Source organism: Propithecus coquereli, unplaced genomic scaffold (assembly GCF_000956105.1).
Source record: "Propithecus coquereli isolate 6110/MARCELLA unplaced genomic scaffold, Pcoq_1.0 Scaffold307, whole genome shotgun sequence".
NCBI lineage: Eukaryota > Metazoa > Chordata > Mammalia > Primates > Indriidae > Propithecus > Propithecus coquereli.
In genome coordinates, this window is record NW_012148697.1 from 2,563,633 (window position 1) to 2,591,279 (window position 27,647).

At 45.3% G+C, this 27,647-nt stretch overlaps 2 protein-coding genes across 3 annotated transcripts in view; one reads left to right on the forward strand and one right to left on the reverse strand.

Moving 5' to 3' along the window:
* Positions 1-20,552, forward strand: part of WDR33 (WD repeat domain 33) — a 102,084-nt gene extending 81,532 nt beyond the window's left edge. The window contains exons 7-21 of one of the 2 annotated variants that reach the window (XM_012649949.1): positions 448-574; positions 1,666-1,820; positions 1,918-1,996; positions 2,443-2,553; positions 2,922-3,016; positions 3,229-3,315; positions 3,539-3,678; positions 4,281-4,433; positions 5,100-6,188; positions 8,848-8,956; positions 12,171-12,609; positions 16,713-16,876; positions 16,986-17,078; positions 17,646-17,861; positions 19,901-20,552. In XM_012649949.1, the coding sequence (XP_012505403.1) occupies positions 448-574; positions 1,666-1,820; positions 1,918-1,996; positions 2,443-2,553; positions 2,922-3,016; positions 3,229-3,315; positions 3,539-3,678; positions 4,281-4,433; positions 5,100-6,188; positions 8,848-8,956; positions 12,171-12,609; positions 16,713-16,876; positions 16,986-17,078; positions 17,646-17,861; positions 19,901-20,130 (3,287 nt within the window). In that variant the 3' untranslated portion in view covers positions 20,131-20,552. The remainder of the gene's footprint in view (positions 1-447; positions 575-1,665; positions 1,821-1,917; positions 1,997-2,442; positions 2,554-2,921; positions 3,017-3,228; positions 3,316-3,538; positions 3,679-4,280; positions 4,434-5,099; positions 6,189-8,847; positions 8,957-12,170; positions 12,610-16,712; positions 16,877-16,985; positions 17,079-17,645; positions 17,862-19,900) is intronic. The other variant, XM_012649950.1, reaches the window with a different exon arrangement.
* Positions 20,553-23,639: 3,087 nt separating this feature from the next.
* Positions 23,640-24,777, reverse strand: SFT2D3 (SFT2 domain containing 3). Its single transcript, XM_012649919.1, has one exon. The coding sequence runs from the start codon at positions 24,679-24,681 to the stop codon at positions 24,028-24,030; it is 654 nt and encodes a 217-aa protein (XP_012505373.1). The 5' UTR covers positions 24,682-24,777; the 3' UTR covers positions 23,640-24,027.
* Positions 24,778-27,647: the final 2,870 nt, after the last annotated feature.

The following is a 27,647-nucleotide window of genomic DNA, read 5'->3' on the forward strand; positions in this document are numbered from 1 at the left end:
TATCTTCATATCTAGAAGGTGGTGGTGTTTAAACCTGAATTTAGGACTTTTGATCTATAAGAACTACCACAAAGTGGGAAAACCAAAGTGAATGACAGGGATTGTGCCTAATTAGGATAATTGGGAATAGCATGAAAAGTTTAAAAAGCTTTATTAGAGGCGCTTGCTAGGTACAGCTTCCAAAAAGCCTTGACTGACCTATCAGCAAGTAGGCAAGAAGATGCGCTTAGTTCCAGGAGAAAAGGACTGGGTCCTGTGCATCCTGGCATAGGAGGAGAGGGTTCTGTACCCCAAAGACTTAGACACAGAGGCCAGAGAGTCTTTTTTAAAAAATTTAACTTGACTGAACACTGAGATCAAAACATCTAATGGGTGTCTCTACTTTGGTTTAAATTGCTTTAAATGCATACAACTGATGAGATTTTTATCCCGACTTGTTTCCGACAGGGCATGGTGCTGATGTGAAATGTGTAGACTGGCATCCAACCAAAGGGTTAGTTGTTTCAGGAAGTAAAGATAGTCAACAGCCAATCAAGTTCTGGGATCCCAAGACTGGGCAGAGTCTTGCAACACTGTAAGTGATAGGAATCCCCACCTTGGTCCCTAAACAAAGGGGAGCAAAGCCATCTCTGTTCTTTAACTTTTAGCTTTCCCTTTTCTTACCCTGAAAAAATAGTTTAGACCACAGATGGACTTGGATCTATAGACTTGTTAATTAAATATGATTTGTTTCTAAATTCCTAATGAAATAAGGCTTGATTTTTGTTCTGCCACATAGACAAGGGGTTATCACAGGGGGTGGGGAGGAGGAGGAGGAAGAGGTGGTTATTACTGTTCTAGTTCACTGTCTCTCCTCATCAGAAGACCTTTTGGCACTGTGTGCAGCTCACACATGTGCCCCTTATTGTTAGAGACAGCCCAGCCTTCTCCATCTCACTACATCTATTTGTTAAAGAGGTTTTCCCTCCATTTTTGAACCAGTTCTCATTTTTTATCTGACACGCTTACTTAGGATACAGCTACGTAATATAGTTTTCTCTTTGAATTATTTGTAAACATTCACGGTTATGTGAATATGTTAATTTTTTTTTGACCTAGCAGCTGTATCCTGGTACTTTTGACTGGGAAGCGAACCGTATTTGGAGCAAATTGGTTGGAGCAAGGATGCCTTGTGGCCCAACTCCAACGGCCCGAGCAATGCAGAATAGCTTGTCAGTCGTGTCCCTCGGAGATGTGCAGGCTTCGGGTTCTTGCATCGTCCGTAGTTCAAATCGACTCCCAACCTACGCGGTGCTTATTTTTATGCTTTGTCTTAATGAGAGGAATTTCATTGAATTTTTAAAATTTAATGAGCTTTATTGAATATTACTTTATGCGTTCAAGTTGTTCACCTGCTCGGAGATAAACTTTTCTGTCCAGTTTAAGTTCTGCTATTTTACTGGTTCATGAGGGCTACGCTTAGGTAGTAGACATTTATTTCTGTCATTGACCTATTTCTTTCAAGTATACTTTTAGCTATGGTCCCATCATGTTCCATGCTTCATTATTTCTAGGCCAAACCTCTTGCCATCTTGATCCATGTCCTTTCCAACAAAAATGGCCATTATATTGATTTGTACTTGTTTTGAATTCTGAAAGATTACTTTCTTGGTACTTTGTTTCTAGTCATGCCCATAAAAACACAGTAATGGAGGTGAAATTAAATCTCAATGGCAATTGGCTACTCACAGCATCACGTGACCACCTCTGTAAACTTTTTGACATCCGAAACCTGAAAGAGGAGCTTCAAGTCTTCCGAGGTCATAAGAAAGAAGCCACAGGTCAGCAGCGGTGATGTGTTCCCTGCCCTGATGACTGTTGCCTGTAGCATTCTCAGATCCCAATGGTTTTGCTTTTTCCCATGTTTTTGTCTTACAGCTGTAGCCTGGCATCCTGTTCATGAAGGGCTTTTTGCCAGTGGAGGGTCTGATGGTTCTTTGTTATTCTGGCATGTTGGGTATGTAAGATTTATTATGTAACGAAGTAGTGTATTTTTATGAAGAGAGTACCTGAATGTGTGTAAGCATGATGAAGTTTGTGATTTTTTTTTTTATTGTTCATATGTTCTGTGTCAGAGACTGCCTCCAGTTTTCAATTCTGTAAATCTAGCTTGGAATAGAAAATTCATTTCTATTTGTGGATGCAGAAGTCATTAAGGGAGAATAAAATAGATTTCCTGGTTTCTTATTGCTAAAATAATGCTTGAAGCATCTTTGCCTCTGAAGTACTCTTTGGATAAAAGAATAAATTTCTGATGACAAACCAATACTCCTCTGAAACGTGTGTAACTGACCAGATTCAAAGGAACAGGCTTTGGTGGCTTTGTTTTAAGGCTAAAAGAAAATGCCTTCTTTTTTTTAGTAACTTTTGTGAGAAAGACTTCTTTCTTTGGTGCTGTTGCAGGGTAGAGAAGGAAGTGGGTGGGATGGAGATGGCTCATGAAGGAATGATCTGGAGTCTGGCTTGGCATCCTCTTGGACATATTCTCTGCTCAGGCTCAAATGACCACACTAGGTAAGCTTTGTATTGAAAAGAGCAAAGAATTACTGTACTCCTAAAGCAGGAGGAAATAAATATTATGTATATTTATTTTTATTTATTGATTGATGTCTTAATTTGTATTCCAACTTATTCTTAGAAGCATTAGTGGTTTTACAAATACTTATATTGCAGTAAAGAGATTGGATATTGAATATGACTTTGGTTATTTGAAATTTTGCTTTACCTTTTGATTAAAAAAAACCTTTTCACATTTTTAATTTTTAGAGAAAGGCATTAAAAAATTTATTGTGTTTACCAAGGGGCTGCTTAGTTCTAGTAAGTGCCAGTGCCCGGAAAAACACTGAAACCATGCTCCCCTACTCCCCTCATTACTTTGACAGCAAATTCTGGACTCGAAACCGACCAGGTGATAAAATGCGAGATCGATATAATCTAAACCTTTTACCTGGAATGTCTGAAGATGGAGTAGAATATGGTGAGACTCTTGTACATTTGTCCTTTGAAATCTGATATTCTGTTATAGAAGTGTTAGGTGTTGGGAAGACTATACAAAACTAATTTTTATCTTATAGCTTATTGATTTATAAATCACCAGTGATAGGATTCATTTTTATAAAGCGTTAATAACTTCATTGGCCACTGCTTTTATAAACTCTCCATTAACAATGGATGTGTTACTATTTATAGATGACCTTGAACCTAATAGCCTGGCAGTAATTCCAGGGATGGGAATACCCGAACAGCTAAAATTAGCTATGGAACAAGAGCAGATGGGTAAGAGAAATTACAGATACGTATTTTTCTTTTATAACATTTTTCTAGACATGTTTATTATCTTCCTAATAAGTTATATTGAAATGCTATAATGATTTATGTTCACAAATGTTGATAAAAGTGATATAAACATCATAGTATCTAAAATCTTTTCCAAAAACATATTTATTGATCCAGTGGCCAATTTTTTTTAATTTAAAAGGCAAACTACTTTTCTTTACAGGGAAAGATGAATCAAATGAAATTGAAATGACAATTCCAGGTTTAGACTGGGGAATGGAGGAGGTGATGCAAAAGGATCAGAAAAAAGTACCTCAGAAGAAAGTTCCTTATGCAAAACCTATTCCTGCACAGTTCCAGCAGGTAGGTCACTAAAAGTGACTCCACCTCATTTAGGCACTTAGTGATTATGATTGGGTGGTTTAATTGATGTTGCTCTTGGATTATCTTATCTTTTGAAAGTATTTCTGTACTATATACTCTTTTTTGGAGCGTTCTATACATATTTTATGCATTTTGAGACATAGTTCTTCTCTACTGCTTGCAGTTGTATTGAATTTGTCATGAATCTTCTTTTATCTTCACCTGCTTACTGTCATCCAAGCTATCAGAGGAAGGAGAAGACACAGGCATGGAGCAGAGAGTGTGCTGACTCCCTTCTCCATTGTTCGTCTCTCTTCTGCTTTAATCGTCCCTTCAACACAAAGTGCATGTGCCCTTTTGGAGAGGCTGACAAGTTTTGCATTCTTAATAACATGCAGTATCTTTCAGCTTTTATCACCTTAGCAATTTGTGCCTAATAATTGCCTGCCTAACTCTATTCCCGTGTCACTAAGAATTAGTATTAGAAATAAATACAGTTCAATAGGTTGGATTGAGCAGATGACATTATGGAATGGCTATGTCATTCTGTCATTGTCATTTTTATCCTTAGGGTATATTTTAACATTTTCTTCTTTCCTGAGGCTTGGATGCAAAATAAAGTTCCAATTCCTGCTCCAAATGAGGTGCTCAATGACAGAAAAGAAGACATTAAATTGGAAGAGAAGAAAAAAACACAAGCAGAAATTGAGCAAGAAATGGCCACGTTACAGTATACTAATCCACAACTTCTGGAGGTATATGAAGCTCTGTAGGGGAATTCAAGATGATCTGAGAAAGTAGTGGTAACATTTTTATTGGTGTGCTCTTAAGGAAAAGGGAAGGGACTCAGCCCCAGATGGGGCTGACGGGCACCTCCATTTCTTGTTGCTGCGTTAGGAGACTAGTTTCTTAGAGTCCTGTTTCTTAAGACTTTTAAAACCAGATCAGTGGAGCAGTGAGTACACCAAAGTTAAATATACTTCTTAATAGAAAAGGTAAAGCCAACATAATTTTAATTTGAATTCACTTATTTATCCACAGATAAAAGAATTTTTGTTTTTCTGTCAGTTCATAGAGCAGGTGGTTTGTTCTTATTTTTCCCACCTACAATAGCTACCAATAATGACAAAATACTGTTAAATTATAAGGATTTCCCTGATCAAGATGGATATAAATATTCCTGACTGCTGTGTCCCAGCACCTAAAAAGAAAAAGTCTAAAGGGAGTCTGGAGCCTCAGTGCCATGAAGCTGTGAGTGCTCACAGTGTTTGAGTGTTACGTAGACTCAAATTACACGGGGGCATTAAGACATTGAGCAGTTTTTATGTTTATTTTGAGGCTCTCCTAGCACAATACTTGATGGTAATATTGTCCAAGGGCCCTGGCTTATTTATTCAGCATGCTTTTTTCTTTCCTTCCAGCAACTCAAAATTGAAAGACTTGCACAGAAACAGGCTGAGCAAATTCAGCCTCCTCCCTCATCTGGCACCCCTCTCCTCGGACCCCAGCCCTTTCCAGGACAAGGGCCAATGTCTCAGATTCCTCAAGGTTTTCAACAGCCCCATCCATCTCAACAGATGCCCATGAACATGGCTCAAATGGGGCCTCCAGGTCCACAGGGACAGTTTAGGCCCCCTGGACCCCAGGGACAAATGGGACCACAAGGTCCTCCGCTGCATCAGGGAGGTGGGGGGCCACAAGGATTCATGGGACCACAAGGACCCCAAGGCCCACCACAGGGGTTGCCGCGGCCTCAGGACATGCATGGGCCCCAAGGAATGCAGAGGCATCCTGGACCTCATGGCCCTTTGGGACCTCAAGGGCCACCTGGACCACAGGGTAGTTCTGGTCCTCAAGGTCATATGGGTCCTCAGGGTCCACCTGGTCCACAGGGTCACATAGGGCCCCAAGGTCCACCTGGTCCCCAGGGTCACTTGGGCCCACAGGGGCCTCCTGGTACTCAAGGTATGCAGGGACCACCTGGTCCCAGAGGAATGCAAGGACCTCCTCATCCTCATGGGATACAAGGTGGGCCAGGGTCTCAAGGGATCCAAGGTCCTGTGTCTCAGGGACCTCTGATGGGATTGAATCCAAGAGGAATGCAGGGGCCTCCAGGCCCCCGAGAGAATCAGGGTCCTGCTCCCCAAGGGATGATGATGGGCCACCCACCTCAAGAGATGAGAGGACCTCACCCTCCAAGCGGACTACTGGGACACGGTCCTCAGGAAATGCGAGGGCCTCAGGAGATGCGGGGCATGCAGGGGCCTCCACCTCAAGGATCAATGCTGGGCCCTCCCCAGGAATTGCGAGGGCCTCCAGGTTCGCAAGGTCAGCAGGGGCCGCCCCAGGGCTCTTTAGGACCTCCACCCCAGGGTGGCATGCAAGGGCCCCCTGGACCTCAGGGACAGCAGAACCCAGCAAGAGGGCCACATCCATCTCAAGGACCGATACCATTCCAGCAACAGAAAACACCTCTGCTAGGTGATGGGCCCCGGGCCCCCTTCAACCAGGTATTACTTATTTCCAACTTGTAGGCATTAACACATTGGGAATATACACTCTGTACTAAAGTGGTACTTGCTAAGGATTGTGAAAAGCAGCCACAGTTGGGTGTCAGTGTTTTCTTGAGTAGCGATGGTGGTTTAAGATGCTAGCATTTTGGCTGAAGAAGGAAATAACAAGGATGGTGAGTTATGTTATACCCCTGTTAAGTAGATCTCAATATTACTCTTTACTCTTCACCTGGTTTTTTTTTTAATAGAGGTTCTTGCAGAAGAGATCAAGTCTCAGTTGAATATAGTTGGTAATTGTCTCTGGGCTCCAAGAGAGCTGTGTCTCTGAGGAGAAGGCATGTTACATGGTGCGTGGCTCTGAGGCTGTCATGCCCCTGTTCCCAGGCCCTTTTCTTTGTAGCCTGGTGTTCCATGGGCCTGCCAGCCGGCGACCCACCTCCAACTTGTCTGCTGGCTCTACTTTTAAAGATATTAATAATATGGGTATTTAACTCATGAGTATACTATAGACCTGACTATTTTTATTTAAATGGATACTTTTAGAGATCTGTGATTCCAGAACTGAGCATTCTAAAATTCTGTTCAAATTATTTTCAGCTGACATATGAAAGTAATTACAGGATGGAGTATTTCTGTAGAAATTCCCTTGACCCTTTTTTGAGGACTCTGTTAGCTAAATGTTATTACTCATTCACTGAGCTTGTGTTAGAGAGATGGTGTGAGGAGAGTTCACATTCCTTGGGAGTGAGTTACAAAAAGACTGCATGAGCACAAATGGATTTAGCACTGTTTGGTTAAGTGGTTTTATGTTTTTCTGAAATTCTTAGTCTGGAGGCATTATTCGGGTATTAACAACTAGATTTTGTCCCTGAAGTCAGTTGTGGACTAAAAATGAATGTGTGAATTAACAGTGACTCCCTGGGTTGTCACTTGGGAGAGGGGATGCTATAGAGGCTAGGTGTAGAAAACACAGTCTATTTTTTTTTTTTTTTTTACCAAACCCCACCAAGAATCTGTAATGTAAAGATAACCATTTTGTTTATGGACCTAAAATAAGCAGCCAAATAAGTAAATTATGTGATATTCTTGGGTAGATCTTCCAGAACTTAAAAATGTCATAGCAATGAAGAATCTGATAGCATTTATTTCCAGATTTTTACTAGGCACTTTTCAGAATTTAGGATGAGTTGAATAAAATCTAGGATTGCCATCTTAAATTGCCCTAAATCTTGAAGTATTATATATTTTATTCATTTTGCATTTGTGTGTGCATGTGTGGTAGTGAATTAACAGTTTTCATTTTGAGAGGTAAAAAAATAATGAACTATAGCTACCATCTTGTAACTGAAATTATAAACATGTCAGATTCCAAGGACGAGCTTGAGTTTGAGAAAAGTCAATGAGAGTTTTTATTTTACCATGTAGTAAAATATTTTAACATGAAAAACATAATGAATCTAAAATTTTAATTGACCTATGGAAATATTGGTAGAATGAATCTGAAGGTTTGATATTGTAGAGGGCATTTCTAATCTCAACAGTTGCCTGATGAAAAACCTTTGCTTATATTTCTTATGTGCTGAAATCTAACTTTCTTCACTTCAACCAGGCTAATTATTTAAACCAGTTGTTTTAATTGGTTTAATTTAGTGGAACTGCTTTTAGGTGTTGTAAGAGCTGTCCCAGAGTAAAAGGGACAGGCCACAAAGCAGTCTAGAAGTCACTGGCATTGGGTTAGTAGTGGCCATTTTTACCTACTGGTCCATACTTCCTATCAGGGGTGTTCCTTTACGTGGCTGGTTTGGGATGTGAAAGCAGTTTTGCTGTTGATGTTTTTGGACTTGTGCTGTTCTCATAGTAGGTCCAGTCACTAAACGCACTTTTTATATGAAGGAATGACTAGATATATATTCATTTATTTACTTGTTTGTCAAGAGACCTGATCCAAGGTCACTGGACAGTGTGGAACATCAGAATTTAGACATGGCTAGATAAAAATACAGAACTTTAGGGTTAGGGACAAGCTGGGGTTGAGCTCTGGGGCCCCTAAGCAATGAGATTAAGAGGACCAGAGCAGCAGGTCTGTATCAGAAGGAAGCTGCGGGAACCTAGTGCATCCAACTGGGGTTGAGGGTGTGAAAGGGAGCCCAGCGTGAAGCTCTTGCTCAGCAGGAGCCGCTTTCTCACCCTACCTGCTCCCCCTTCTCAAGCCCAGCGCTAGGCTTAGAGATGAGTCGCTCACTCTCTGTCGCTGGCAGTTTGCCTGTCCTGGCAGACTGCAGGCCTTTACTTTGCCAGAAGTTCCTCCTCTGTGCGCAGTGGTGTTGTTACTGTGTTAAGATTTCTGACTTTCCGTTGATTTCCATTGTAATGCAAAATTCTTACTTTGTATTACAAGTAAAGAGCTAGCTTTAAATAAAACCTGTCAGCAGGTTTAACATTCCAAGTGCATTTTTAAAATTGATAATTAGCAAGAGAAGTATCTCCTTTCCCCTGATTTAAGGACAATTTTGCTCTACTATCGCTAGCTAAATATTTACTTCTGGAGACTTTGGGGCAACCCAGTATTTTTATCTTATCGCATTATAATTCATATTGCTATTCATGAAGCACAAGCCTGTGATTTCACACCACTGCTTTAAAAACATCTTTTCAGGAAGGACAGAGCACAGGCCCCCCACCTCTGATACCAGGCCTAGGGCAACAGGGAGCACAAGGTCGCATCCCCCCTCTGAACCCTGGACAAGGACCTGGCCCTAACAAAGGTAAACATCTGCTCTGCTGAATAAGAGATTGTATTCTGCCACCTTTGTGTACATTTTACATTAAGGAGTTTTGTTGGTAAGTAATTGACAGAATGGTCATTTGAACCTCTGGGCAAAATAAGGGCATAGTCATTTCAGGTAAGAGCTTTATGTTGTTTTTATAGATCTGTTTAGTTAGGCAACAGTGCCAGTCAGAGGAAGTAAGCTCCTCACTCCCAGGCACTGGCAGTAGTACCTGAGCCGCAGGCTGGCCGTGTCATGAGTCGGCCATGCAAGTGGTTCCCATGCTCACTGAATGTGAGTGCATGTTTTTATCATCCTGAAGACTTGAATTGCTTCTGCTTAAATTTTTTGATAGTATTTTTATCAATACTCCCTTGTCCTCCCAAATTGTGCCATATGTTGAATTTTTTAGCTGGTTACATTGTTCTGCACCATTTGAAAAAAAGAAAGCAATGTACTGATGTGTGGTTCCTCAGGTTGTTGATATTATGAAAAACAAAGAGATGAGAATTGTTGGTATTTAGATGTGGGGCTATTTGGAAGTTAAGAGTGAATCCCAAGAGTTGAAGGAGAGCATGCAGGGTGCCATGGGTCATGATCCCTCATTAGGCTGATGGGTGAGGCTCACCCCTCCACCTCCAGGTTGGAGCGGGAGCACAGTGGGCAAGAGAACTCTGGGAGTGTGGCTGCAGGGGAGCCAGGAGAGGAGTGTTACGTACAACTCACGCTTTTGTGGGAAGGAGAAACCACAACGCAGATAATCAGGAGTACTGCAGAGATCGTCCTTCACAGAACTTCACTCTTTTATTTTAATTGGCTAAGCCCGCAGCACTCTGTGGTTCATGTTAGGATTCTTGCCCCCATTTTATCAGATTAAGAAAAGTCTTTGTCAGCATTTATAGCCCTAGAACTTTGGGAATGTAAAGCTCAGTCTTGAATTTATATATGATATTAATGGTGGGAAAGGGAGAGATAAAGGAACTAGAGAGTGTTTATTCCTTCTGATTGTGTGGAAGTGGTAGCAGAGGATATACAGAAGGGAGGTGACCCACAGGGAAATAGAGAAAGGAAGGCCCGAAAGAGCCAACCCTGACGTTTGGGGACCCTAGGAAAAGGAGTCTTTTACCTCTCAGCAAACTGAGAGCTACCTCTCTCCTTCTCCCTGCCCTGTGTCTGTCTCCACCTCCTTCCCTCTCATCCTTGCTCTTCCCCTTTTGTCTTCACCCCCTCCCCTCTCTCTCTCTTCCTCCTCTCCTTCTCCTCCCAGGGACCAAAGGGAGAAGGGAGAGCCGAGAAAGTGGCCCTGCCATCCCCTACTGGATTAACCACCACTGCCGCCCCATCATCAGTGGCCACATCCCTTCTAATTTGTAGTGGTGGGTTTCTTTTCTTGGAAGAGCAGGGTACTTTTAAACAGATAGTGGTAATGGGAGGATTAATGTTCATAGGTAAGTCCAAATGGAATGTGTTCAGCCTCCTCGGGTCAAAGGTCTGCCACGTCCGAGGTTACACGAAGTTCAAGCAACATCAAATCAGGGAAGAAGCCATGAGCAACAGGAACTACTGAGAACTGAGTGAGTGAGGGAGCCTCTTTACCAGAAAGAGTGGAGTTAGGGGCTTTGCAAACTGCCAGGACCAGCGTAGAGGACTAGTAGAGGGGGCAGAGGGACAGACAGCCAAGGAGGAGGGAGACTCCATCTGATGGTGCATTTGTATATTGAGACTTCCAAACTTTTTATACATGTTGAATGGTGAGGAGAAGTTGAAATGGCCAAGAGAAATGAACAGAAAGGAAAGGCGAGGGCTATTGAGAGGGGAGAATTATGGCTGGCTGGGAATCAGGAGGGGATTCGTCTGTATTGCCAGGGAAAAACAGTAAAAGGCATGAGCGTGGAGGAATTTCATTTTTAAAACTTGTTTTGTTTAAGAATTAGGAGTGTGCCTTTCTTTGGCTGGGTATGGTGGCTCAGGCCTGTAATCCTAGCACTCTGGGAGGCCGAGGCAGGAAAAGTGCTTGAAGCCAGGAGTTTGAGACCAGCCTGAGCAAGAGCGAGACCTCATCTCTACAAAAAATAAAAAATTAGCTGGGTGTAGGGGCGTGTGCCTGTAGTCCCAGCTACTCAGGACGCTGAGGCAGGAGGATCGCTTGAGCCCAGGATTTTGAGGTTGCTGTGAGCTATGATGACACCACTGTACTCTAGCCCGGGTGACAGAGTGAGACTCTGTCTTAAAAAAAAAAAAAAAAAAGAATGTCCCTTTGCTACCTACTTTTAAAATTGTTTGATTTAAACTATGTTGACAGAAAATATATGTACATTACAATAGCTGCAATAGTTCCGTGGCTGGGAAACAATCCCTTTAAAATCGGGAGGTGAACTAAGTTAGGCGTCACAGATTTAATTGGCCTCTTCCATTTTTATTCAGTACTTTGAATATAGTATCATATATTCAAATATTTTTATAAAATCTTCAGTGGGATTCCAAACACTGTCTGCAAAGAATGGTGATAATGCCGTATATAAGAGACATCGTTCGTGGAAGGGCAGCAAAGGTGCGTGTATAAACGCTGACACTGAAGCACAGCAGGGCCACTTGGTCACCAGGCAGTTCTTAGAGAGGCTCGTGGCTGCTTACACTTGCAGAGGAATTTGTTGAGATTCTAAGCATGAGTTAAGAAATCAAGTTAAACGAGCTAGGGATTAAATGAGGGATCTCATGGGTGGCGCCCTGTTGATAGGCCTTCCTGCCCTCACAAGTACAGAGGTGAATTCTTGGTGCAGCTTCCTGGCCTGCAGCATTCATTTTCTCTGTTGTGTCCCTGGGTATAGAGCAGGTGGCCCTAATGAAATCACTGAAAGAATTAGGGCTGGGAAGGGAAGCTCATTCTTATGCTCAGGAAGCACTCATGTTTTCTAGAATACACATACTAGGAAGTGGACAGACAATGCTGATCTCACTGAGACTGGTAACTTCCCCTGGGGCAAGTTACTTTAACTAATGAGCAATGAAGTTGAAATCTGCACCCCAAAGCTTGTGTTCTTTTCATTATATGATGCCTCATGGACATTTGTCTCCTCAGTATGCTGAGAACCAAGGAGGGGAAACGTTCTAAATAAAAGAATGCATTCTGAAACATGAAGATGCTGCAGGTCAGACCTGTATTGGCAGGTTTCCTGGAAGACTTGGTAAAAGTCAGCTTTGTTTCCTTTAGGTGACTCCCGCGGCCCTCCAAACCATCACATGGGCCCGATGTCAGAGAGGCGGCATGAGCAGAGCGGCGGCCCTGAGCATGGGCCTGAGAGGGGGCCTTTCCGGGGTGGCCAGGACTGCAGGGGTCCCCCTGATAGGCGTGGCCCTCACCCCGACTTCCCTGATGACTTCAGCAGACCAGACGACTTCCACCCTGACAAGCGCTTTGGCCACCGGTTACGTGAATTTGAGGGGCGAGGAGGACCTTTACCACAAGAGGAGAAGTGGAGGCGAGGGGGCCCCGGGCCTCCGTTTCCTCCTGACCACAGGGAGTTCAGCGAGGGGGATGGCCGGGGTGCAGCCCGAGGCCCTCCAGGGGCGTGGGAAGGCCGCAGACCCGGAGACGAACGGTTCCCCCGGGATCCTGATGACCCACGTTTTCGAGGGCGCAGAGAAGAAAGGTGGGACAGATACTTTGGGGGTCCATTCCATCTTCCCTGGAGCTTTTAATCTGTTCTCTCAACAAAGGCCTCTGTCCTCGTTTACTCGGGGAGAGAGTGCTACATGGATGGCTTGCGCTGCATTCTGTAGATTTCACATTTAGACTTTAAAAAAGAAATTATGCTTTGTAACCTTTATGTGGGTCTTTAAACAATCTTTACGGTTTAGAAGTCTTTGTTTATTTTTTGGTCCTTTTAAAGAGATGGGAGCATCAATATACTATGAGATTAGAACTGATTAGAAGGATGAAATATGAGACAGATACCTAGACTGGAAATAAAGGGATTGCGAAATAGATGCAGTTTTTGTGTAATTGCCTAAAGATCTTAAGAAGTCAAACCAAACTGAAAAATAATCTTCCCGTTAAACTTAGATCAGGCTTGAACTTTCAGCCTGCTTGAGCCATAAAAGGAATAGAATAAATGTGGAGGAAAAAACCAGGATTTAGTAAAACCTTAAATGAGACTCAAAATATTATCAGTGATGGTGATAATTGAATATTAACTCTGTGCCAAATATTGTTACCTCTTTTAATTTTAGGAATTTGTTTTAATTTAGGAAATTATTATCTCATTTAAGGAATTTTACTTAAGGAATATTTTAATTTAAGGAATTTTATTTAAGGGATTTGTGAGATAGATGCAGCTGCCACCTCCCCATCTTAAAGACGAGGGACCAGACCGAGAATCAGAGTGGTTTCTGGGCTTTCTGAGGTCGCACAGGTGGCCAGTGTCGGAGCCGGGCTCCAGGCCCTTGCTGTTCAGCACCCCTGCCTGTACTGCAGCTGCGGGCTACCCCTTGGCCATCCAGCTGTGTCTTTCAGTGTCATTTCTCACACTGTTGGCAGTAGGTGGTTGAGTTAGGGTTGGCCATCCCCGCCCTCAGGGGAGGTGAGGAAAGCCTGGCCCGTGGCAGTCCAGGAAGGGTGACAGCAGGGGCCACGGGGAGCTGCTGTTCGGGCGGGTTTACAGCAAAGATTTAAGGGCTCCCGGTGTCCCTAAAGGCCTCTCAGTGACATCCAAGCACTCTCATCACAGTGGCTTTTTATGCCTCACGGAAGCTCGGCATCAGCATAGCTTTCACTGATCTCTTGAATCTCGGCATCTTGTACGGCATCTTACATTTTACTCTGTCTCGATTTGTGTTGTCTTTCATCTGTCGGTGACAGACCCACCGCCTAGGCTCATGTGCAGTCACAGCTTTGCTGTTCTTCAGAGGTGCCACACACACTCCCGTGCCGGGGACTGGTGCTCACGCTGCCCCTGCCTGAACACGCGCAGGCTGTGTGCATAGGCAGTCTTTATTGCCCATGTCTCCTGTGAGCGTGTCACCTTCCCGAGGACAGGGGCTTGGTTTGTTCACCACTGCATGTGCCCTCGGGACCCAGAGCAGCAGTGCCGGCACACTGCCGGCGTGCAGCGACTGTGGGTTGAATCAGTGAATCTGTTCCGTGGGCAGATGTGTTTGAGAGGCTCAGTCCAGTAGCAGGAGTCTTAGCTCAGGCCTGCATAGCAGCACACCACAGACTGGGTGGCTTAGAACAACAGGAATTTATTTTCTCACTGTTCTGGAGGCTGGAAGTCCTAGATCAGGTGTAGCAGGGTCAGTTTCTGGTGAGGACTTTCTTCCCGGCTTGCAAATAACTACCTTCTCACTGTGTCCTCACATGGGTGGGAGCACAAGCTTTCTCTGGTGTCTCTTTTTATAGGGGCCCTAATCCCACCATCAGGCTTTACCCGCATGACTTCATCCAACCCTGCTCTCCTCTCGAAGGTCCCATCTCCTAGGACCTAGTACCATCCCACTGGGGTTTACGGCTTCAACATAAGAATGTAGTCCATAACAGGAGGTGTTTTCTAATTAGTGCAGATTCGAGTCTTTCTATCCCTTTCTAACTAAGGCCGTTGTGTAGTAGATGCCTGCACAAAAGAAGAATCCTGCTGTGTTTCAGGGGAACAGTGCTCCCCGCCGAGCCTCTTCCCGGCTCCCCATCTCATCTCCTCGAGGCCAGTTCCACCCTTAATAGCTTGTGATTCCAGCCAGTGTCCTGGGCACACCCTCTTTGCTTGCAGGAAGCATGAGTTGGTCAAGTTACCTTAGGACCAAGAAGGGTGTTAAAAAGATAGCTGGAGTGGTGGAGGCAAAGAGAAAGCTCTTTTTTTTACAGCAGAACGCCATGTAATACCTGTAGGAAGAGTGATATAATTAGAAAACCACCTCCTTCATGAGCAATCAGTGTAGTGGTTGATGCAGGCAGGGATCATCTGTGGATGCTAAAACCACCGGGCAAAAGAATGTTCTCACGGTGCCACAGAATCACCCCACAGATTGCTTGTCAATTGCAGAGGAGAAAATGTGCCTTTGCAGCGGCAGACTCTGGTCGCCACGCCACCCTCACACCGGCAACAGCGAGACACGCCGACGCCATGAGGAAGTCTGAGCAGTTCTTGCCAACAATGTCAAGGTTATGAAAGACAAAAATACAGGAGGGGACTATTCTAGATTAAAGGAGACCAAAGAGACGTGACAACTGAGTAACAACATATAATCATGATTGAGTTTTATATTTAAAAACAATCAACTGTAAAGGACATTTTAGGGACAATTTGGGAAATTTGAATTGGGCAATCTGTTAATATCACATCATTGAGAGTGGTAACGATATTGTGGTTGTTTAGGAGAGAGCCCTTGTTCTTAGAAGAAACATACTGAAATATTTCAGGGTGAAGCATCATATTGTCATCAGCTGATTTTCAAATGGTTTAGAAAATGCTTTGGTAAACAAGATAAAGCGCAAGTGGCAAAAACGTCAAGAACTGATTAATCTAGGCGAAGGATCTGTGGGTATTCATTACACTATTTCAACTTTACTCTGAGTTTGACAATCTTCAAAGTAGAAGATCGGAGTGGAAGATAACTGAAGGGAAACGCCCTGGAAGGAGGCCGCAGGCAGGCTGCCCCCCGCTCACCTCCCTCCGGTGCCTTGGCCTCTCCTGGTGTGCTTTTGCACCTTCTCTGCTTGCAGGCCACTTTCTCTTCTTCCCTCAGGCTTCCTTGTAACCTCTCTGCTTCAGCAAGACTCCCAGCCAACTTAGTCTCCCAGTTGCAAAATTCCTGAAAGAGAAGGGAAGTTGTCTGCCAGTCTGCTGGGGAGCTCAGTCAGCTCCTGGCCACTTAAGCATGTCCCTGAGTGGGGGCTGTGGGCCGGGACAAATGGCAGAGCAGATACCTCTCCCCGACAAGTCTGGTATAATTGGAAGGCATGATCTGCACCCCCGATTTTCTGATTATGTTTGTAATAAGTGTTCATCATAAAGATGTAGATGATGGCAAGTATTTGGGAGGCAGTGATACAGAGGCTGGGCTGAGTTCAAATCACAACTGGCATTTACTGTGTGTCCTTAAATACATGACACCAGCACTCTTGGCCTCAGTGTACTCACTGATAGAGTTAATAATAGTACCAGCTTCATATGGGGGTTGGGAGAATGAAATGAAATGAAATAATACATATACAGCACTTGTTATGATTTAAGCACTTAAAAAATGTTCACCACTATTATTATTCCTAAAAGCATAAAAGAAACTTAAGGTAACCTCACATTCTAGTATATTTCCTTCCTGTCTGTTTTTGCCTCTAATATTAGGATTGTACAATGTAGACTTTAAAAAATATATAGTTTCTAGATTCACAAAAGGTCCTGAAGACATATATATATATAGAGAGAGAGAGAGAGAGAGAGACAGAGAGAGTGAGTGAGTGAGTTTGGCTGGGTGCAGTGGTTCACGGTTATAATCCCAGCACTTTGGGAGGCTGAGGAAGGAGGATCGCCTGAGCCCAGGCGCCCAATGTTGCAGTGAGCACTGCACTCCAGTATGGGCAACAGAGTGAGACCCTATCTCTAAAAAATAATACTAATAAAATTTTAAAAAATATATAGTTTTGTTTTCTACCCAATTAACATTGTATCTTGTTTTCTCATATCATTATGCTTCTTTGAAGCATGAACCTAGAGAGCAAGGTATTCCATGAGATGGACATTCTGCTGTCTTTCCTTTACAGCTTCAGAAGAGGCGCTCCCCCGAGACACGAGGGCCGTGCTCCCCCCAGGGGAAGGGATGGTTTTCCTGGTCCCGAAGACTTTGGTCCAGAGGAGAATTTTGATGCTTCTGATGAAGCCGCCCGAGGACGAGATCTCAGAGGTCGAGGGCGGGGTACCCCACGAGGTGAGCAAGCGCTGAGGACGCCTGGCCTGGAAGGACAAGGTGGCAGAGTTAGGTGGTTGTGACACAGCTGAAACAGTCTGAGCACACTGCTGTTTGCTTCATTGTGTAGGAGGAAGGAAGGGTTTACTCCCCACTCCTGACGAGTTCCCTCGCTTTGAAGGAGGGCGGAAGCCAGACTCCTGGGATGGCAACAGAGAGCCAGGTAAGGAAGGAGAACTGCTCGCCGGGCGGCTCGTGGTGGCTCTAGACCAGCAGCTCGAAAAGCAGGGTCTGAGGCCCTCGCAGGGGTCCACGAGGGAGCTACAGCGTTCTGTGTCAGTAGACTGAATGCAGAAGCAGATGGAAGAATCCAGCTTTCTTCTATTAAGTCAGGCATTAAAGGGATTTATCTAAATATAAAACAATACCACTTCTTTTACTAAATATTTTTTGTTTTTGAAAAATAAAGTTAAATGAATTAAAATTTTCTCAGTTATAATTGCTAATATGGTAAATATTAGTAGATATAATACTCATCGATGAAATCTCTTTGGGGGTCCTCAATAATTTTTAAGAATGTAGAGATGTGGTCATACTAAAACATCTGAGAACCATGTCTCTGGACCCTACCTGCCTCCTCTTACTTTGGGGTATGCTGGTTTCTAATCGTGGCCTCTCTGTGTCCACGGTGACTGACACCTGGCCTCTCATGGGTACTCAGCAGTATCATTTCCCTCTGCTTTTGGTCATGCCGTTCTTTACTGTGAGGAGACTCTGCTGCTTATTTCAGGGCCAGGTCATGAACATTTCCGTGATGCTCCCCGCCCTGATCATCCCCCTCACGACGGGCATTCCCCTGCAAGCAGAGAGCGCTCCTCTTCTCTGCAAGGCATGGACATGGCATCCCTACCGCCTCGAAAGCGCCCTTGGCATGACGGGCCAGGTACTTCTGAGCACAGAGAAATGGAGGCCCCGGGGGGCCCTTCTGAGGACCGCGGAGGCAAAGGTAAGAGGGCAGTGGTTACAGCACCAGGAGCTGCAGGGGCCAAGTGAGTCCTCGCCTGTGCCTGTAGCACATATCCCTGGGGCCTAAGCTATGCAGAACCACATGCTCCCAAATGTGTGAGTGCTGGTTGGAGCTGTCACCCAGGGACTGCAAGCTCAGCCCTGCACATGACCCCAGTTGTTCTAGGAATCCCTGCCCATTCAAGGTTCCACTCCAGCCCTCTGCCAGTGTGCCCCAGCACTCTTTCTGCTGGGCTTCCTTTCTGGAGACCCCTGCTCTAACTGATGGCTGCTCAGCGCCTGCGAGGGTGTCCTTGGTGGGAGGGGAAGAGTTGTCCTCTTCTTGGTTCTGTGGTGCTATTCTTAGCCTGAGCCCAGAGGAACACTGCTTGTGCCCAAAGTCACAAAGACTCTGGGGAACATGGTCTGTAGGGGTGTTTCCAGGGAGTAGCTTATCTCTACAACCTGAGACTCTGGATCTTGATTTTACAGGCAGCACTTTTAGCCTGGAGCGCTAGCCACCGCAGCTAACTACAGCTCTGCTCATGTGTGTGGCGCGGCTTGGAGGCTGCTGGAGAGACTATTGCCCGTGTGCCCCAGCTTGTGCTCCGCTCCCCAAGTCGACCTGCTTTGCGTTTACAGTCCTTCCATTGCAAAGTTCTGCCTTTTGTTCTTGATAGTTTGATTTTTCTCAGAGCAAAACACTCAGAAATTACCTCAGGTATCTCCAATAGGTCTCCCTGCCCCAAAACACATTTTATTACTAGTTGGTGTGCTATAATTGTGGGCGACTTTCATGGGCACTCGGGACATGTGGTAGGTCCCCTGGCCAAGGCCCGTGGCTAGTGTGGAAGAGATGTGGTAGCTGTCAACTTCTCTGCCCAGGCACCCTCAGGAGGGCCTAAGTGGCACTTCATAAGAAAAGAAGCCAAGATTGTTCCTTTGACTAACTCTCGTAGCTTTTTCATCTCTGCTAGATTCAAATTGCATTAAAAAACTTAAGACAGGCCAGGCGCGGTGGCTCACGCTTGTAATCCTAGCTCTCTGGGAGTCCGAGGCGGGCGGATTGTTTGAGCTCAGGAGTTCGAAACCAGGCTGAGCAAGAGCGAGACCCCGTCTCTACTAAAAATAGAAAGAAATTAATTGGACAACTAAAAATATATAGAAAACATTAGCTGGGCATGGTGGCACATGCCTGTAGTCCCAGCTACTCGGGAGGCTGAGGCAGGAGGATCGCTTGCGCCCAGGAGTTTGAGGTTGCTGTGAGCTAGGATGACGCCACGGCACTCTAGCCCAGGCAACACAGTGAGACTCTGTCTCAAAAAAAAAAAAAAAAAAAAAACTTAACACAAAATAAAGTTGGTAAGTCTTCTGAGAGCGCATATGAGAGATAGGACCAAATCCTATCTATTTCATGAGAAAATTTTAAAAGAAGGAATTTTAATAATACCTTAATTTTAATGCACATTTGTATGTGCAAGTCTGAAACAAGTTAAGCTGTGCCTGGGAGAAATGATCTGAAAGCCAGTGTTTTATGTGCGTTTATTTTTCGAGAAGTATTGTATTTCACTAACTTTGTAAAAGGAAGCCAAAAGTGCCATATGTCACAGAACAATCACAGTAAACACTTATCCTAGTTGGAGCACTTGTCATTAACAGCAGCACTTACTTCCAAAGTCAACTCAGTGCTTTTCAAACCGTGCCTCAGAATACCCTGTTGGCATAGGAGGGTGAAGATATGCCTTCTTATGGTCTGGGCACACGGCCCAGTGTGGTGCAGGTCTCCCTGACAGTGCTCCATGCTTACCTCTTGGCTTCCTGCTATCTGTCACACAGCCCTGGGGGACATGGACTTCTTGACCCTGGTGATTAGAAAGAGGCAAAGGTTCACCTTTTAGTGTTCTGAATGCCATTGCCAGTCTTCCCAGAAGATTCCAGAAGTGGTCTGCTGTCATCAGATAGTAAAAGTTTATACTAGGAGTTATTGGCAAACAATTGCTAATACAAAAAGTCACAAGTGAAATCTGTGTTTCATTTCAGGCCGGGGGGGCCCAGGACCTTCCCAGAGAGTGCCAAAATCGGGACGTTCCAGCTCCTTGGATGGAGATCACCATGATGGATACCACAGAGATGAACCTTTTGGGGGCCCCCCAGGGAGTGGCACCCCTTCTCGAGGGGGCCGGAGTGGCAGTAACTGGGGTAGAGGGAGTAACATGAACTCTGGCCCACCAAGGCGAGGTGCGTCGAGGGTGGGTGGAAGGGGTCGGTAGAAGTTGGGGTTGAGCACATCGAGGCCACTCTGGACAGTATTTAAGAACTTCTTGCGGACTTAACCAAGCGAAACAAAAGGAAGCCTGCACCACTGTAGCCCTGAGCTCCTTTCTGGGGCAGCTGACTCCCAGGAACCCCTAATGAGGTCTTCAAGATGAAGAGACTGCTGCTGGCTACCCAGAGTAGCTGGTCTCATGTCCTGTCCACCCTCATTGCTCTAAATCCCATGTTGTTTTGTGAAGATAAAAGCTGGAATCTCTTTTTTTTTTTTTTTTGGGTCATGAGACATGGAGCACCTCCACAAATTTAAGTTCATGTCCAATTGGAAATTTGTTTCTATGTGTACAGTTTGTCAGAGAAAAAACATTAAGTTGTTTTTGTATGAATACAGAATGTGATTTAAGCAAGAATTAACAGAAAACAACCAGTTGTGGCGTGCTTGCCTTAAGGGAACCGTTGGTTTCCAATGCATCTCATCTGCTGAGGGTATACAGTCGTTGCTGTATTTATACACATACTTGATGTGAGCGCCCAGGCCATCTAATTAACTTCACCTGGGAACTTGTTTGTTGACAAATTCTCGTCTAGCCATCCTGTCACACTATTTTTGTTATAGTGAGGAATGCTTGAAAACTTAATGCAGTTTGAAGTAGGTTCAAAGCCTTAGTCAGTCACGCGCTAGCAGATGGAAAAGTATACCCTGAAGAAAAACTTAAAACTTCTGGCTGTCCCACTAGGGCTCTCCCTTCTTTGCATCTCCTAAATAATGACACTTTAGATTTACATTGTCTTGTTCTGTGAGGAGAGGAACTTGACGTAAGCCAGGCTAACTACACATACCCTTCTGATAACTTTAAATCATTTCACACATTACGTTGAAAAGGAATGGACCAAAATCTCTCCTGAAAGTTTTGCAAAACTTAAATCTCTTCTCCTTCTACACTAGCTATGTGGAAATACCATTGTTTAAGGCAGAGGACAGTTCTAACTCATAGTAAGCCAGAAAGATCTTGTTCATGGCAAATTCTTGTTTTAAATAAATGTAACATTTGGTTCAGTTTGGATTGGAAGCCAAAAATTCAGTTTTGAGATATGCCATGATACTGTCTATATACGAATATTAAAAAAACTTTATTATTAAAAGGACATTCCTATGGCCACTCTAACATTTCATTACATTGCCAGCTTCTGTTTGGCATCAGAATCAAGTTTACTTGACATATTTAGCGGTGCTGGAAGTCTCAGTGGTTGTTTGTTTGGAAAAGGGACACTGACAGTTTGATAGTGTATAACAGTCTCCTAGCTGGTTCTCTAGGAATGTAAAACAATGGTAAAAGTTGTTTTTCTGAAGTGAGAAAGTGCTGACCACACACACTCACCTAGAGACTCCAAGTGAGTAATTTTTTTTACTTTGAAATTAAAAACGTTTTATCAACACCCCACCATAAACACACTACTAGGAGGCTCAAGATTGCTTTAGGTTTGTGGATATTCTTTCCTTACCCTCCACTGGTATAACTTAAAAAGAGAGAAACTATAATCATGTTCCAAGGAACTAAAAAGGGATCCAGAGACCAAACCCGTATCAAGATTAGGCTTCTTTTTCTGAGATTCAGGTGGAAAGAATTTTATTAACACTTTAGGCTTTAACTTTAATAACACAGTACCTCAGTAAGCATATTACTAGATCACATTTTGAGAATTCATTTAGAGAAAACAGAAGTCTCTACATTATGCATTTATTAAATACTCAGGATATATATAACATTTTAAAACATAACTGCCAAAATACATACTAGATATGCTTTGAATTTTATAATAATTTTCAAACAATTTTGAATTGTTTGAATTCTTGAGAAACATTGGAAGCATTTTTTTTTTAAGAGATGGGGTCTGGCTATGTTGTCCAGGCTGGAATGAAGTGGCAACTCACAGGTGTGATTCCACTAATGATCAGCACAGGAGTTTTGACCAGCTCCATTTCCAACCTGGGTTGGTTCACACCCCCTTAAGCAACCTGCTAGTCCCCTGCTCCTGAAAGCTCACCATATTGATGCCAAACTTAGTGAGGACACTGGGTCAGCACAGTGCACTACGACCCAGGACTTCTGGGCTAAGTGATCCCCACCCCCACCTCCAGTAACTGGGACTGTAAGTGCATGCCACCCCAACCAGCTGACGCAGAAATTTTAAAATTTTACTTAAGAAATAGAATAGCATGAACATAAAAATGTATTAAACATTATAGAATTTTCAGCCACGCAAATCCTAGAGAAATTTAGAACTAGAACAAATTTAACTAGGGGACTAGAAAGAGCAACTAATGGCACAAGTCTTTCCAATTAAAAAAATAAATCCCTGAAAACTCTGCATTTGCTCTCGTAAGCACCCTCTTGAGGTAGGTAACTTTATTTAATGACAGGGAAATAAGGCAGTATTCTTAGCAAATACTAAGCCTAGAGTGTGGATGTTGGCCACTTCAGTGTCATTTCTTGGGGCAGGACTTAGGGCACTGACGTAGGAACACAAAGTTTGGGGGCTGGAGGAAGAAACAGTGCTCTGTTGCTGCATGACATACTGTATTAAGGCAACACTGGAATCCAGCTCTGGAAAACATTATTTTCAAACTGTGCAAGCCAATGCACAGAAGTGGTTCTCAACCTTGGCTGGACATGGAATCATCTGGGGAGCTTTAAAAAAAATGTTGATGCCTGGGTCCTACCTCCCAGAGATTCAGACTAATTGAGCTGAGTGGGGCTCTTCAAGTAATTCTGATGTGCAACCAACCATGAGAATCCTTGGCACAGAATTTTTAAATTGTAAATATTTTACTTCTTGGTTTATAGCTATTGACAAAATATGTAGTTTTTTGGAACTCATCAGAATATTGGGCCCATACTTTCTGGCAATAAATTAAGGTGGGTAAAAGCGCTGAACCTAAAATGAAGGAAATTTAGCAATTAAATATGAAAAAGCATCTAAAGCACCTTAAGATTTGTCTGAAAATTGTAATATACAGTTTAAAAAGCAAACCATAAAATTAGGAGTGATAATCAGAGCTCACAGAAAATTTATGTTCACCACCAAATATGGGAATTCTAGGTGTAGAATGATCTTCCTATGTGCCAGGATTCCAAGCCCAGTTCTGCAGAGAGACCTCTACTACCTTTACTGGCACCTTACTGGATACCATTTTCTTGAGGGCAGAAAATTTCTTTCGGTCCATTGCTTTCGTGTCTAATAAAGAACTAATTTCCTCTCATGTTATAAAGCACCATATTTGCAGTTTCTCTGAAGAAAATAACCGAGATTAACCGTTTTAACTAAGTACTTTAAAAAATCCAATGGCTAAATTCAATGTTTAATCTGATATCCTTCTAGATTCATACTGAAGAGAATAATTTCCAAGTCTTACCTACAGCCAAACAAAACCGAAAGTTATTGTAACTAAACATCGACCACTGGATTTTTTAAATGACAAGAAGATAAAAGATAAAACTGAGAAAAATCACAAAAGCAGCTAATTCAAAGAAGAGCTATTTTTTCTTTCTCAGCTCAAGTCTAAGACCAAACAATGCTAAAGCAACCTCAATTGCCGTGTCACAGCACACCATCGCCAATTCAGTGACAAAATCTCTTTTCCGAGCCGAGTACAGCACAAAACGCTGAAATCTAGGAGCTTCTGAAACTGTTCGTACGCAGCAGCAGGCGCTCAAAGTCCACAGAGTGGCCTGCACAGTCAAGGGAGGGCCTTCGCCCCGCGCCCTCCGGGTGTCTGCGGGCCGTGTCGCGGCGGGCGGTCTCGGAACCGGCTGGCCCAGTCCTTGGCTCGGCTGGCTGGTCTCCGACGGTGCTGGCCGGCGCTGGCTCCTCGTCCTTCTCGACGACGCGGGCTCTCACACGGGCAGAGCCTTCGCGAGGCCGGCGCCGCGGCCCAGGCGGCCGATCGCGAGCCGCAGCGCGGTGCCGCCGCCCCAGGGCAGCAGGCTGAACAGCGCGGCCAGCAGCGCGGCCACCTGCGCACAGGCGCCCAGCACCGTGAGGAGCGTGCTGCGCAGACTCAGCGCCGCGTACAGCGTGGCGCACAGCGCGGCCGCGTAGAGCAACGCGGGTCGCGACGCCGCCTCCTCGCCGCGCAGCAGGCGTCCGCACGCCGCCCCGCCCCGCAGCAGCGCGACGCCCGCCAGCGCCAGCGCCGAGCCCAGCGACCAGAGCAGCGCGAACTTGCGCGCGCGCAGCAGCAGCACAGGAGCGTAGAGCGCGGCCAGGCCGAAGCAGAGCGCTGCCAGCAGCAGGCACCCGCCGCCCGCCGCCAGCCGCTGCCCGCGCGTCACCCTTGGCACGCACGCCGGGCCCGCCGCCGCCGGCTCCGCGGGGCTCTGCGCCCAGGTCCAGCGCAGGCCCGTGCGGCCCAGCCACGCCCCCGCCGGCCCGTCCCCGGCCGCGGACTCCTCCGCTTCCTCCGCGGCGAGCAGCGGCTCCGCGGCCGCCGGCCCGGCCGCTTTACCCTGCGCTAGGTACTCCTGTAGCTGGCGGTGGAGGTCCGCCATCTCGGACAGGGCGACGGGGGCGCAAGGCTGCCGTCCACTTCCGGCTCTGCTCGACCCTCGGGCGGCGGTTGGTCGGTCGCGGCGGAAGAGGCGGTGCCGGCGACCTGCGCGTAAGTGCTCGGGCAGCGCCTGGGCGGACCTCAGTGGTGTTCCTACGCGGCGGGGATGGAGGCCCTGCCGTGAGGTCTCTCCGCAGTCACCCTCCCAGCGCCTCACGCTGTTCTTTGTTCGGAGCAGGCGCCCTACGGCCAGGATAATTCCTGTCAGCATTAAAAGCTGGAGGGGGAAGAGTGGCCGTGACTGTGAAAGGTCACTGAAGGGACCCTTTGCTGGTGCAAATGTTGAGGGTCCTTACTGTCGGTGTCTACCACAGTTTGTAAGGTGCAGGAATCAGGGTAAAGGGTACACAGGCTCTACCGTTCCTTACACCTGCATGCAAATCTACAATTATTTCAAAATTTAATTTTTTATTAATAAAACGTTCAGAGCTGCAGGACTTGGGTGGTTTCTTTGGGTAGGTTGCTTTCTGACTTGATACCGTACTTGAAAATAAGTGACCATCCTGGTCACTTGTCGTGGAGTTGATAGAGGAAGGGTTAACCCCCACTGACATCAACCTACTTCTTTCTTCTCTTCCTTGTTTTCGCCAGAGGCTTGACAATATCCTTGACTCTTTCATGCTCCACGTGCAAGAATTGGTGGTGGTGCTCCTGGTTGTGTGTCTGGTTCGCCTTTCCAGACATCTCTGGGCCCAGGTCTCCTGACTCATCATCAGATCTCTGATAAGTTTGTCCGTATTCCAGTCAGTCCTGATCTATTCCCAGGTGACTCCCACACGCCCTCCTCTCTTAGAGCCTCCTGGAGAGTGTCTGCCTGTGGTTCCTCTCAGGTCACACTCCTCCAGACCTCCCAGGGCTTGTCCCTTCAGCTTCCTGCTGCTGCTAGTCAGTTAGGTGCACTTTATCTGCGTTCTCACTTTCATGGTTGTCAGTTCATTTGTTAAGGCTGTGCCAGGTGCTCCTTAAGGACAGGGTCTCTTCTCTTTGCCTACGATCTGACAAGCCTGCTGCAAAGATAGAATAATAGGCCTATGTTGACTGAATGGGAACAGCTGTCAATTTCAGTGCTGTAAAGGTGCCGGAAAGCCTTTGTAGTAATAGATGCTTTCCAAAGCCGTTGACTGAAAACCCCAGCCTGTTTTGCTAGACGTTAAAAATGGCTATGGTGAATTTAAGATGTGATGGCATGGAGGTCTTTTGTGTATTTTGAAGTGCAATACGGATAAATAACACAGCAGTTTACTAGTGTACAGATCTTTGGCTTCTTTGCCCCAGAAGACTGTGCCGTCCCTGCTCTCCCTGTTTTGGGGGATGTGGGAGGCTGTACTGACTGCTGTAGGCTGTTTCCGGACTCTTCTGTCCCTTGGCTTCTAGCTAGGTTTGGTCAATAGGAGGCCCTGGTGGGAGAAGCCAGGTATTTTCCCTGTCGGCCTCCATAGCTCCCCTCACCACCTTGGCTTCCCCTGGGCGACCCCAGCCGATGGACTGGTAACAGTCCTCTGTCCTCTGCTCTAGGCACATGTGTTAATGACTTTCTGCTGTGTGGCTTTTCAGCCTTTACCTCACCTGTATACCCAATTTCCCTCATTGAATTTCCTTTCAGTGCTTTCCGTTTTCCTGACAAACACAATTCTTTTTCAAAATACATTCTGATTTGTTAACCTCACTTGATTGTCATAGTGACCATCCTGATCACTTACCATGGGCTAAACGATTCGGATGACTACTATCAAAAAAACAAAAGAAAACAGAAAATAACAAGTGCTGGCCAGGATGTGGAGAAATTGGAACCCTTGTACATGTACACTGTTGTTGGGAATGTACAATGGTGCAGCCACTGTGGAAAACATGGCGGTTCCTCAAAAAATGAAAAGTAGGATTACCATCCAGCAATTCCACCCTGGGTGTATATTGAAATGAATTGAAAGCAGGGTCTCAAGATACTTCTACGTGCATGTTCATGGCAGCATTATTCACAATTACCAGAAGGTGGAAGTAACCCAAGTATCCAGCAATAGATAAATAAACCAATGTTACCTAGACATACAATGGAATACTAGCCTTAAAAAGGAAGAGAATTTTGACATCCTACAAGATGAAGCATAATTTTGGCATCATGCTAAGTGAAATAAGCCAGTGACAAAAAAGACAAATACTGTGTGATTCCGTTTATATGAGACACCAGTCAAACACACAGACAGAAGGCAGAATGGGTACGTAAGTGATGTTACCCGATGTTTATGCAGCTGAGATGGAAAAGGCAGGGATTGTCCTGCTCATTTTATAGGTGAGAAAAACCAAAATGCTAAGAAGTTAAGTAACCGGCCCAAGGTCGCCAAGAAAATCGGCAATAGGGCAGGGTTAGAGGGCACGGTTTCTGGTTTCTGACCTCGTGAGCTTCCCACTTGGGGAAAGGCCTTTGGGGACAGCGCTGTAGGAGGCGCGGCTGCAGCGCTGACGAAGGTCATAACAAAACCCTCCCTTGAGGTCGCCTCTAGCACTGCAGCACAATTCATTCTAAGTCTCCACTTTCCTCCCGTTCTCCCTTGAAGCTTGTCAACCAGGCCTTCATTTCCCTGTGCCAGCAAAATGTTGGTGACAGAGTCACCAAATGCGTATGTGTTGCTGAGTCCAGCAAGCTTCAGTCCTCAGCCTCCTGAAGCTCAGCGCAGCTCCGCACGGTCGCTGTGCTTAAAACCAGCACGGCTGGCGCAGCGCTGAGGGCTTCCTTGTTGGCTCTTCCTCCTCCTGTGCCCGGAGCCTTGTCGGTCCTCGCAGCGCCTCCCTCACTCCTCCCCCGGCAGCTGACAGGGCCCTGGACCCAAAGGCTCCGTTCCGATTTCGCCCCGCGGCCCCGCACATCTGCAGCCACCCCTTTCCTTCCTCACCTCGGTAAATCACACCCGC

Coding starts and splice junctions, on each gene's coding strand:
- SFT2D3 (XM_012649919.1), bottom strand. CDS start 24,681: ATGGCGGACCTCCACCGCCAGCTACAGGAGTACCTAGCGCAGGGTAAA.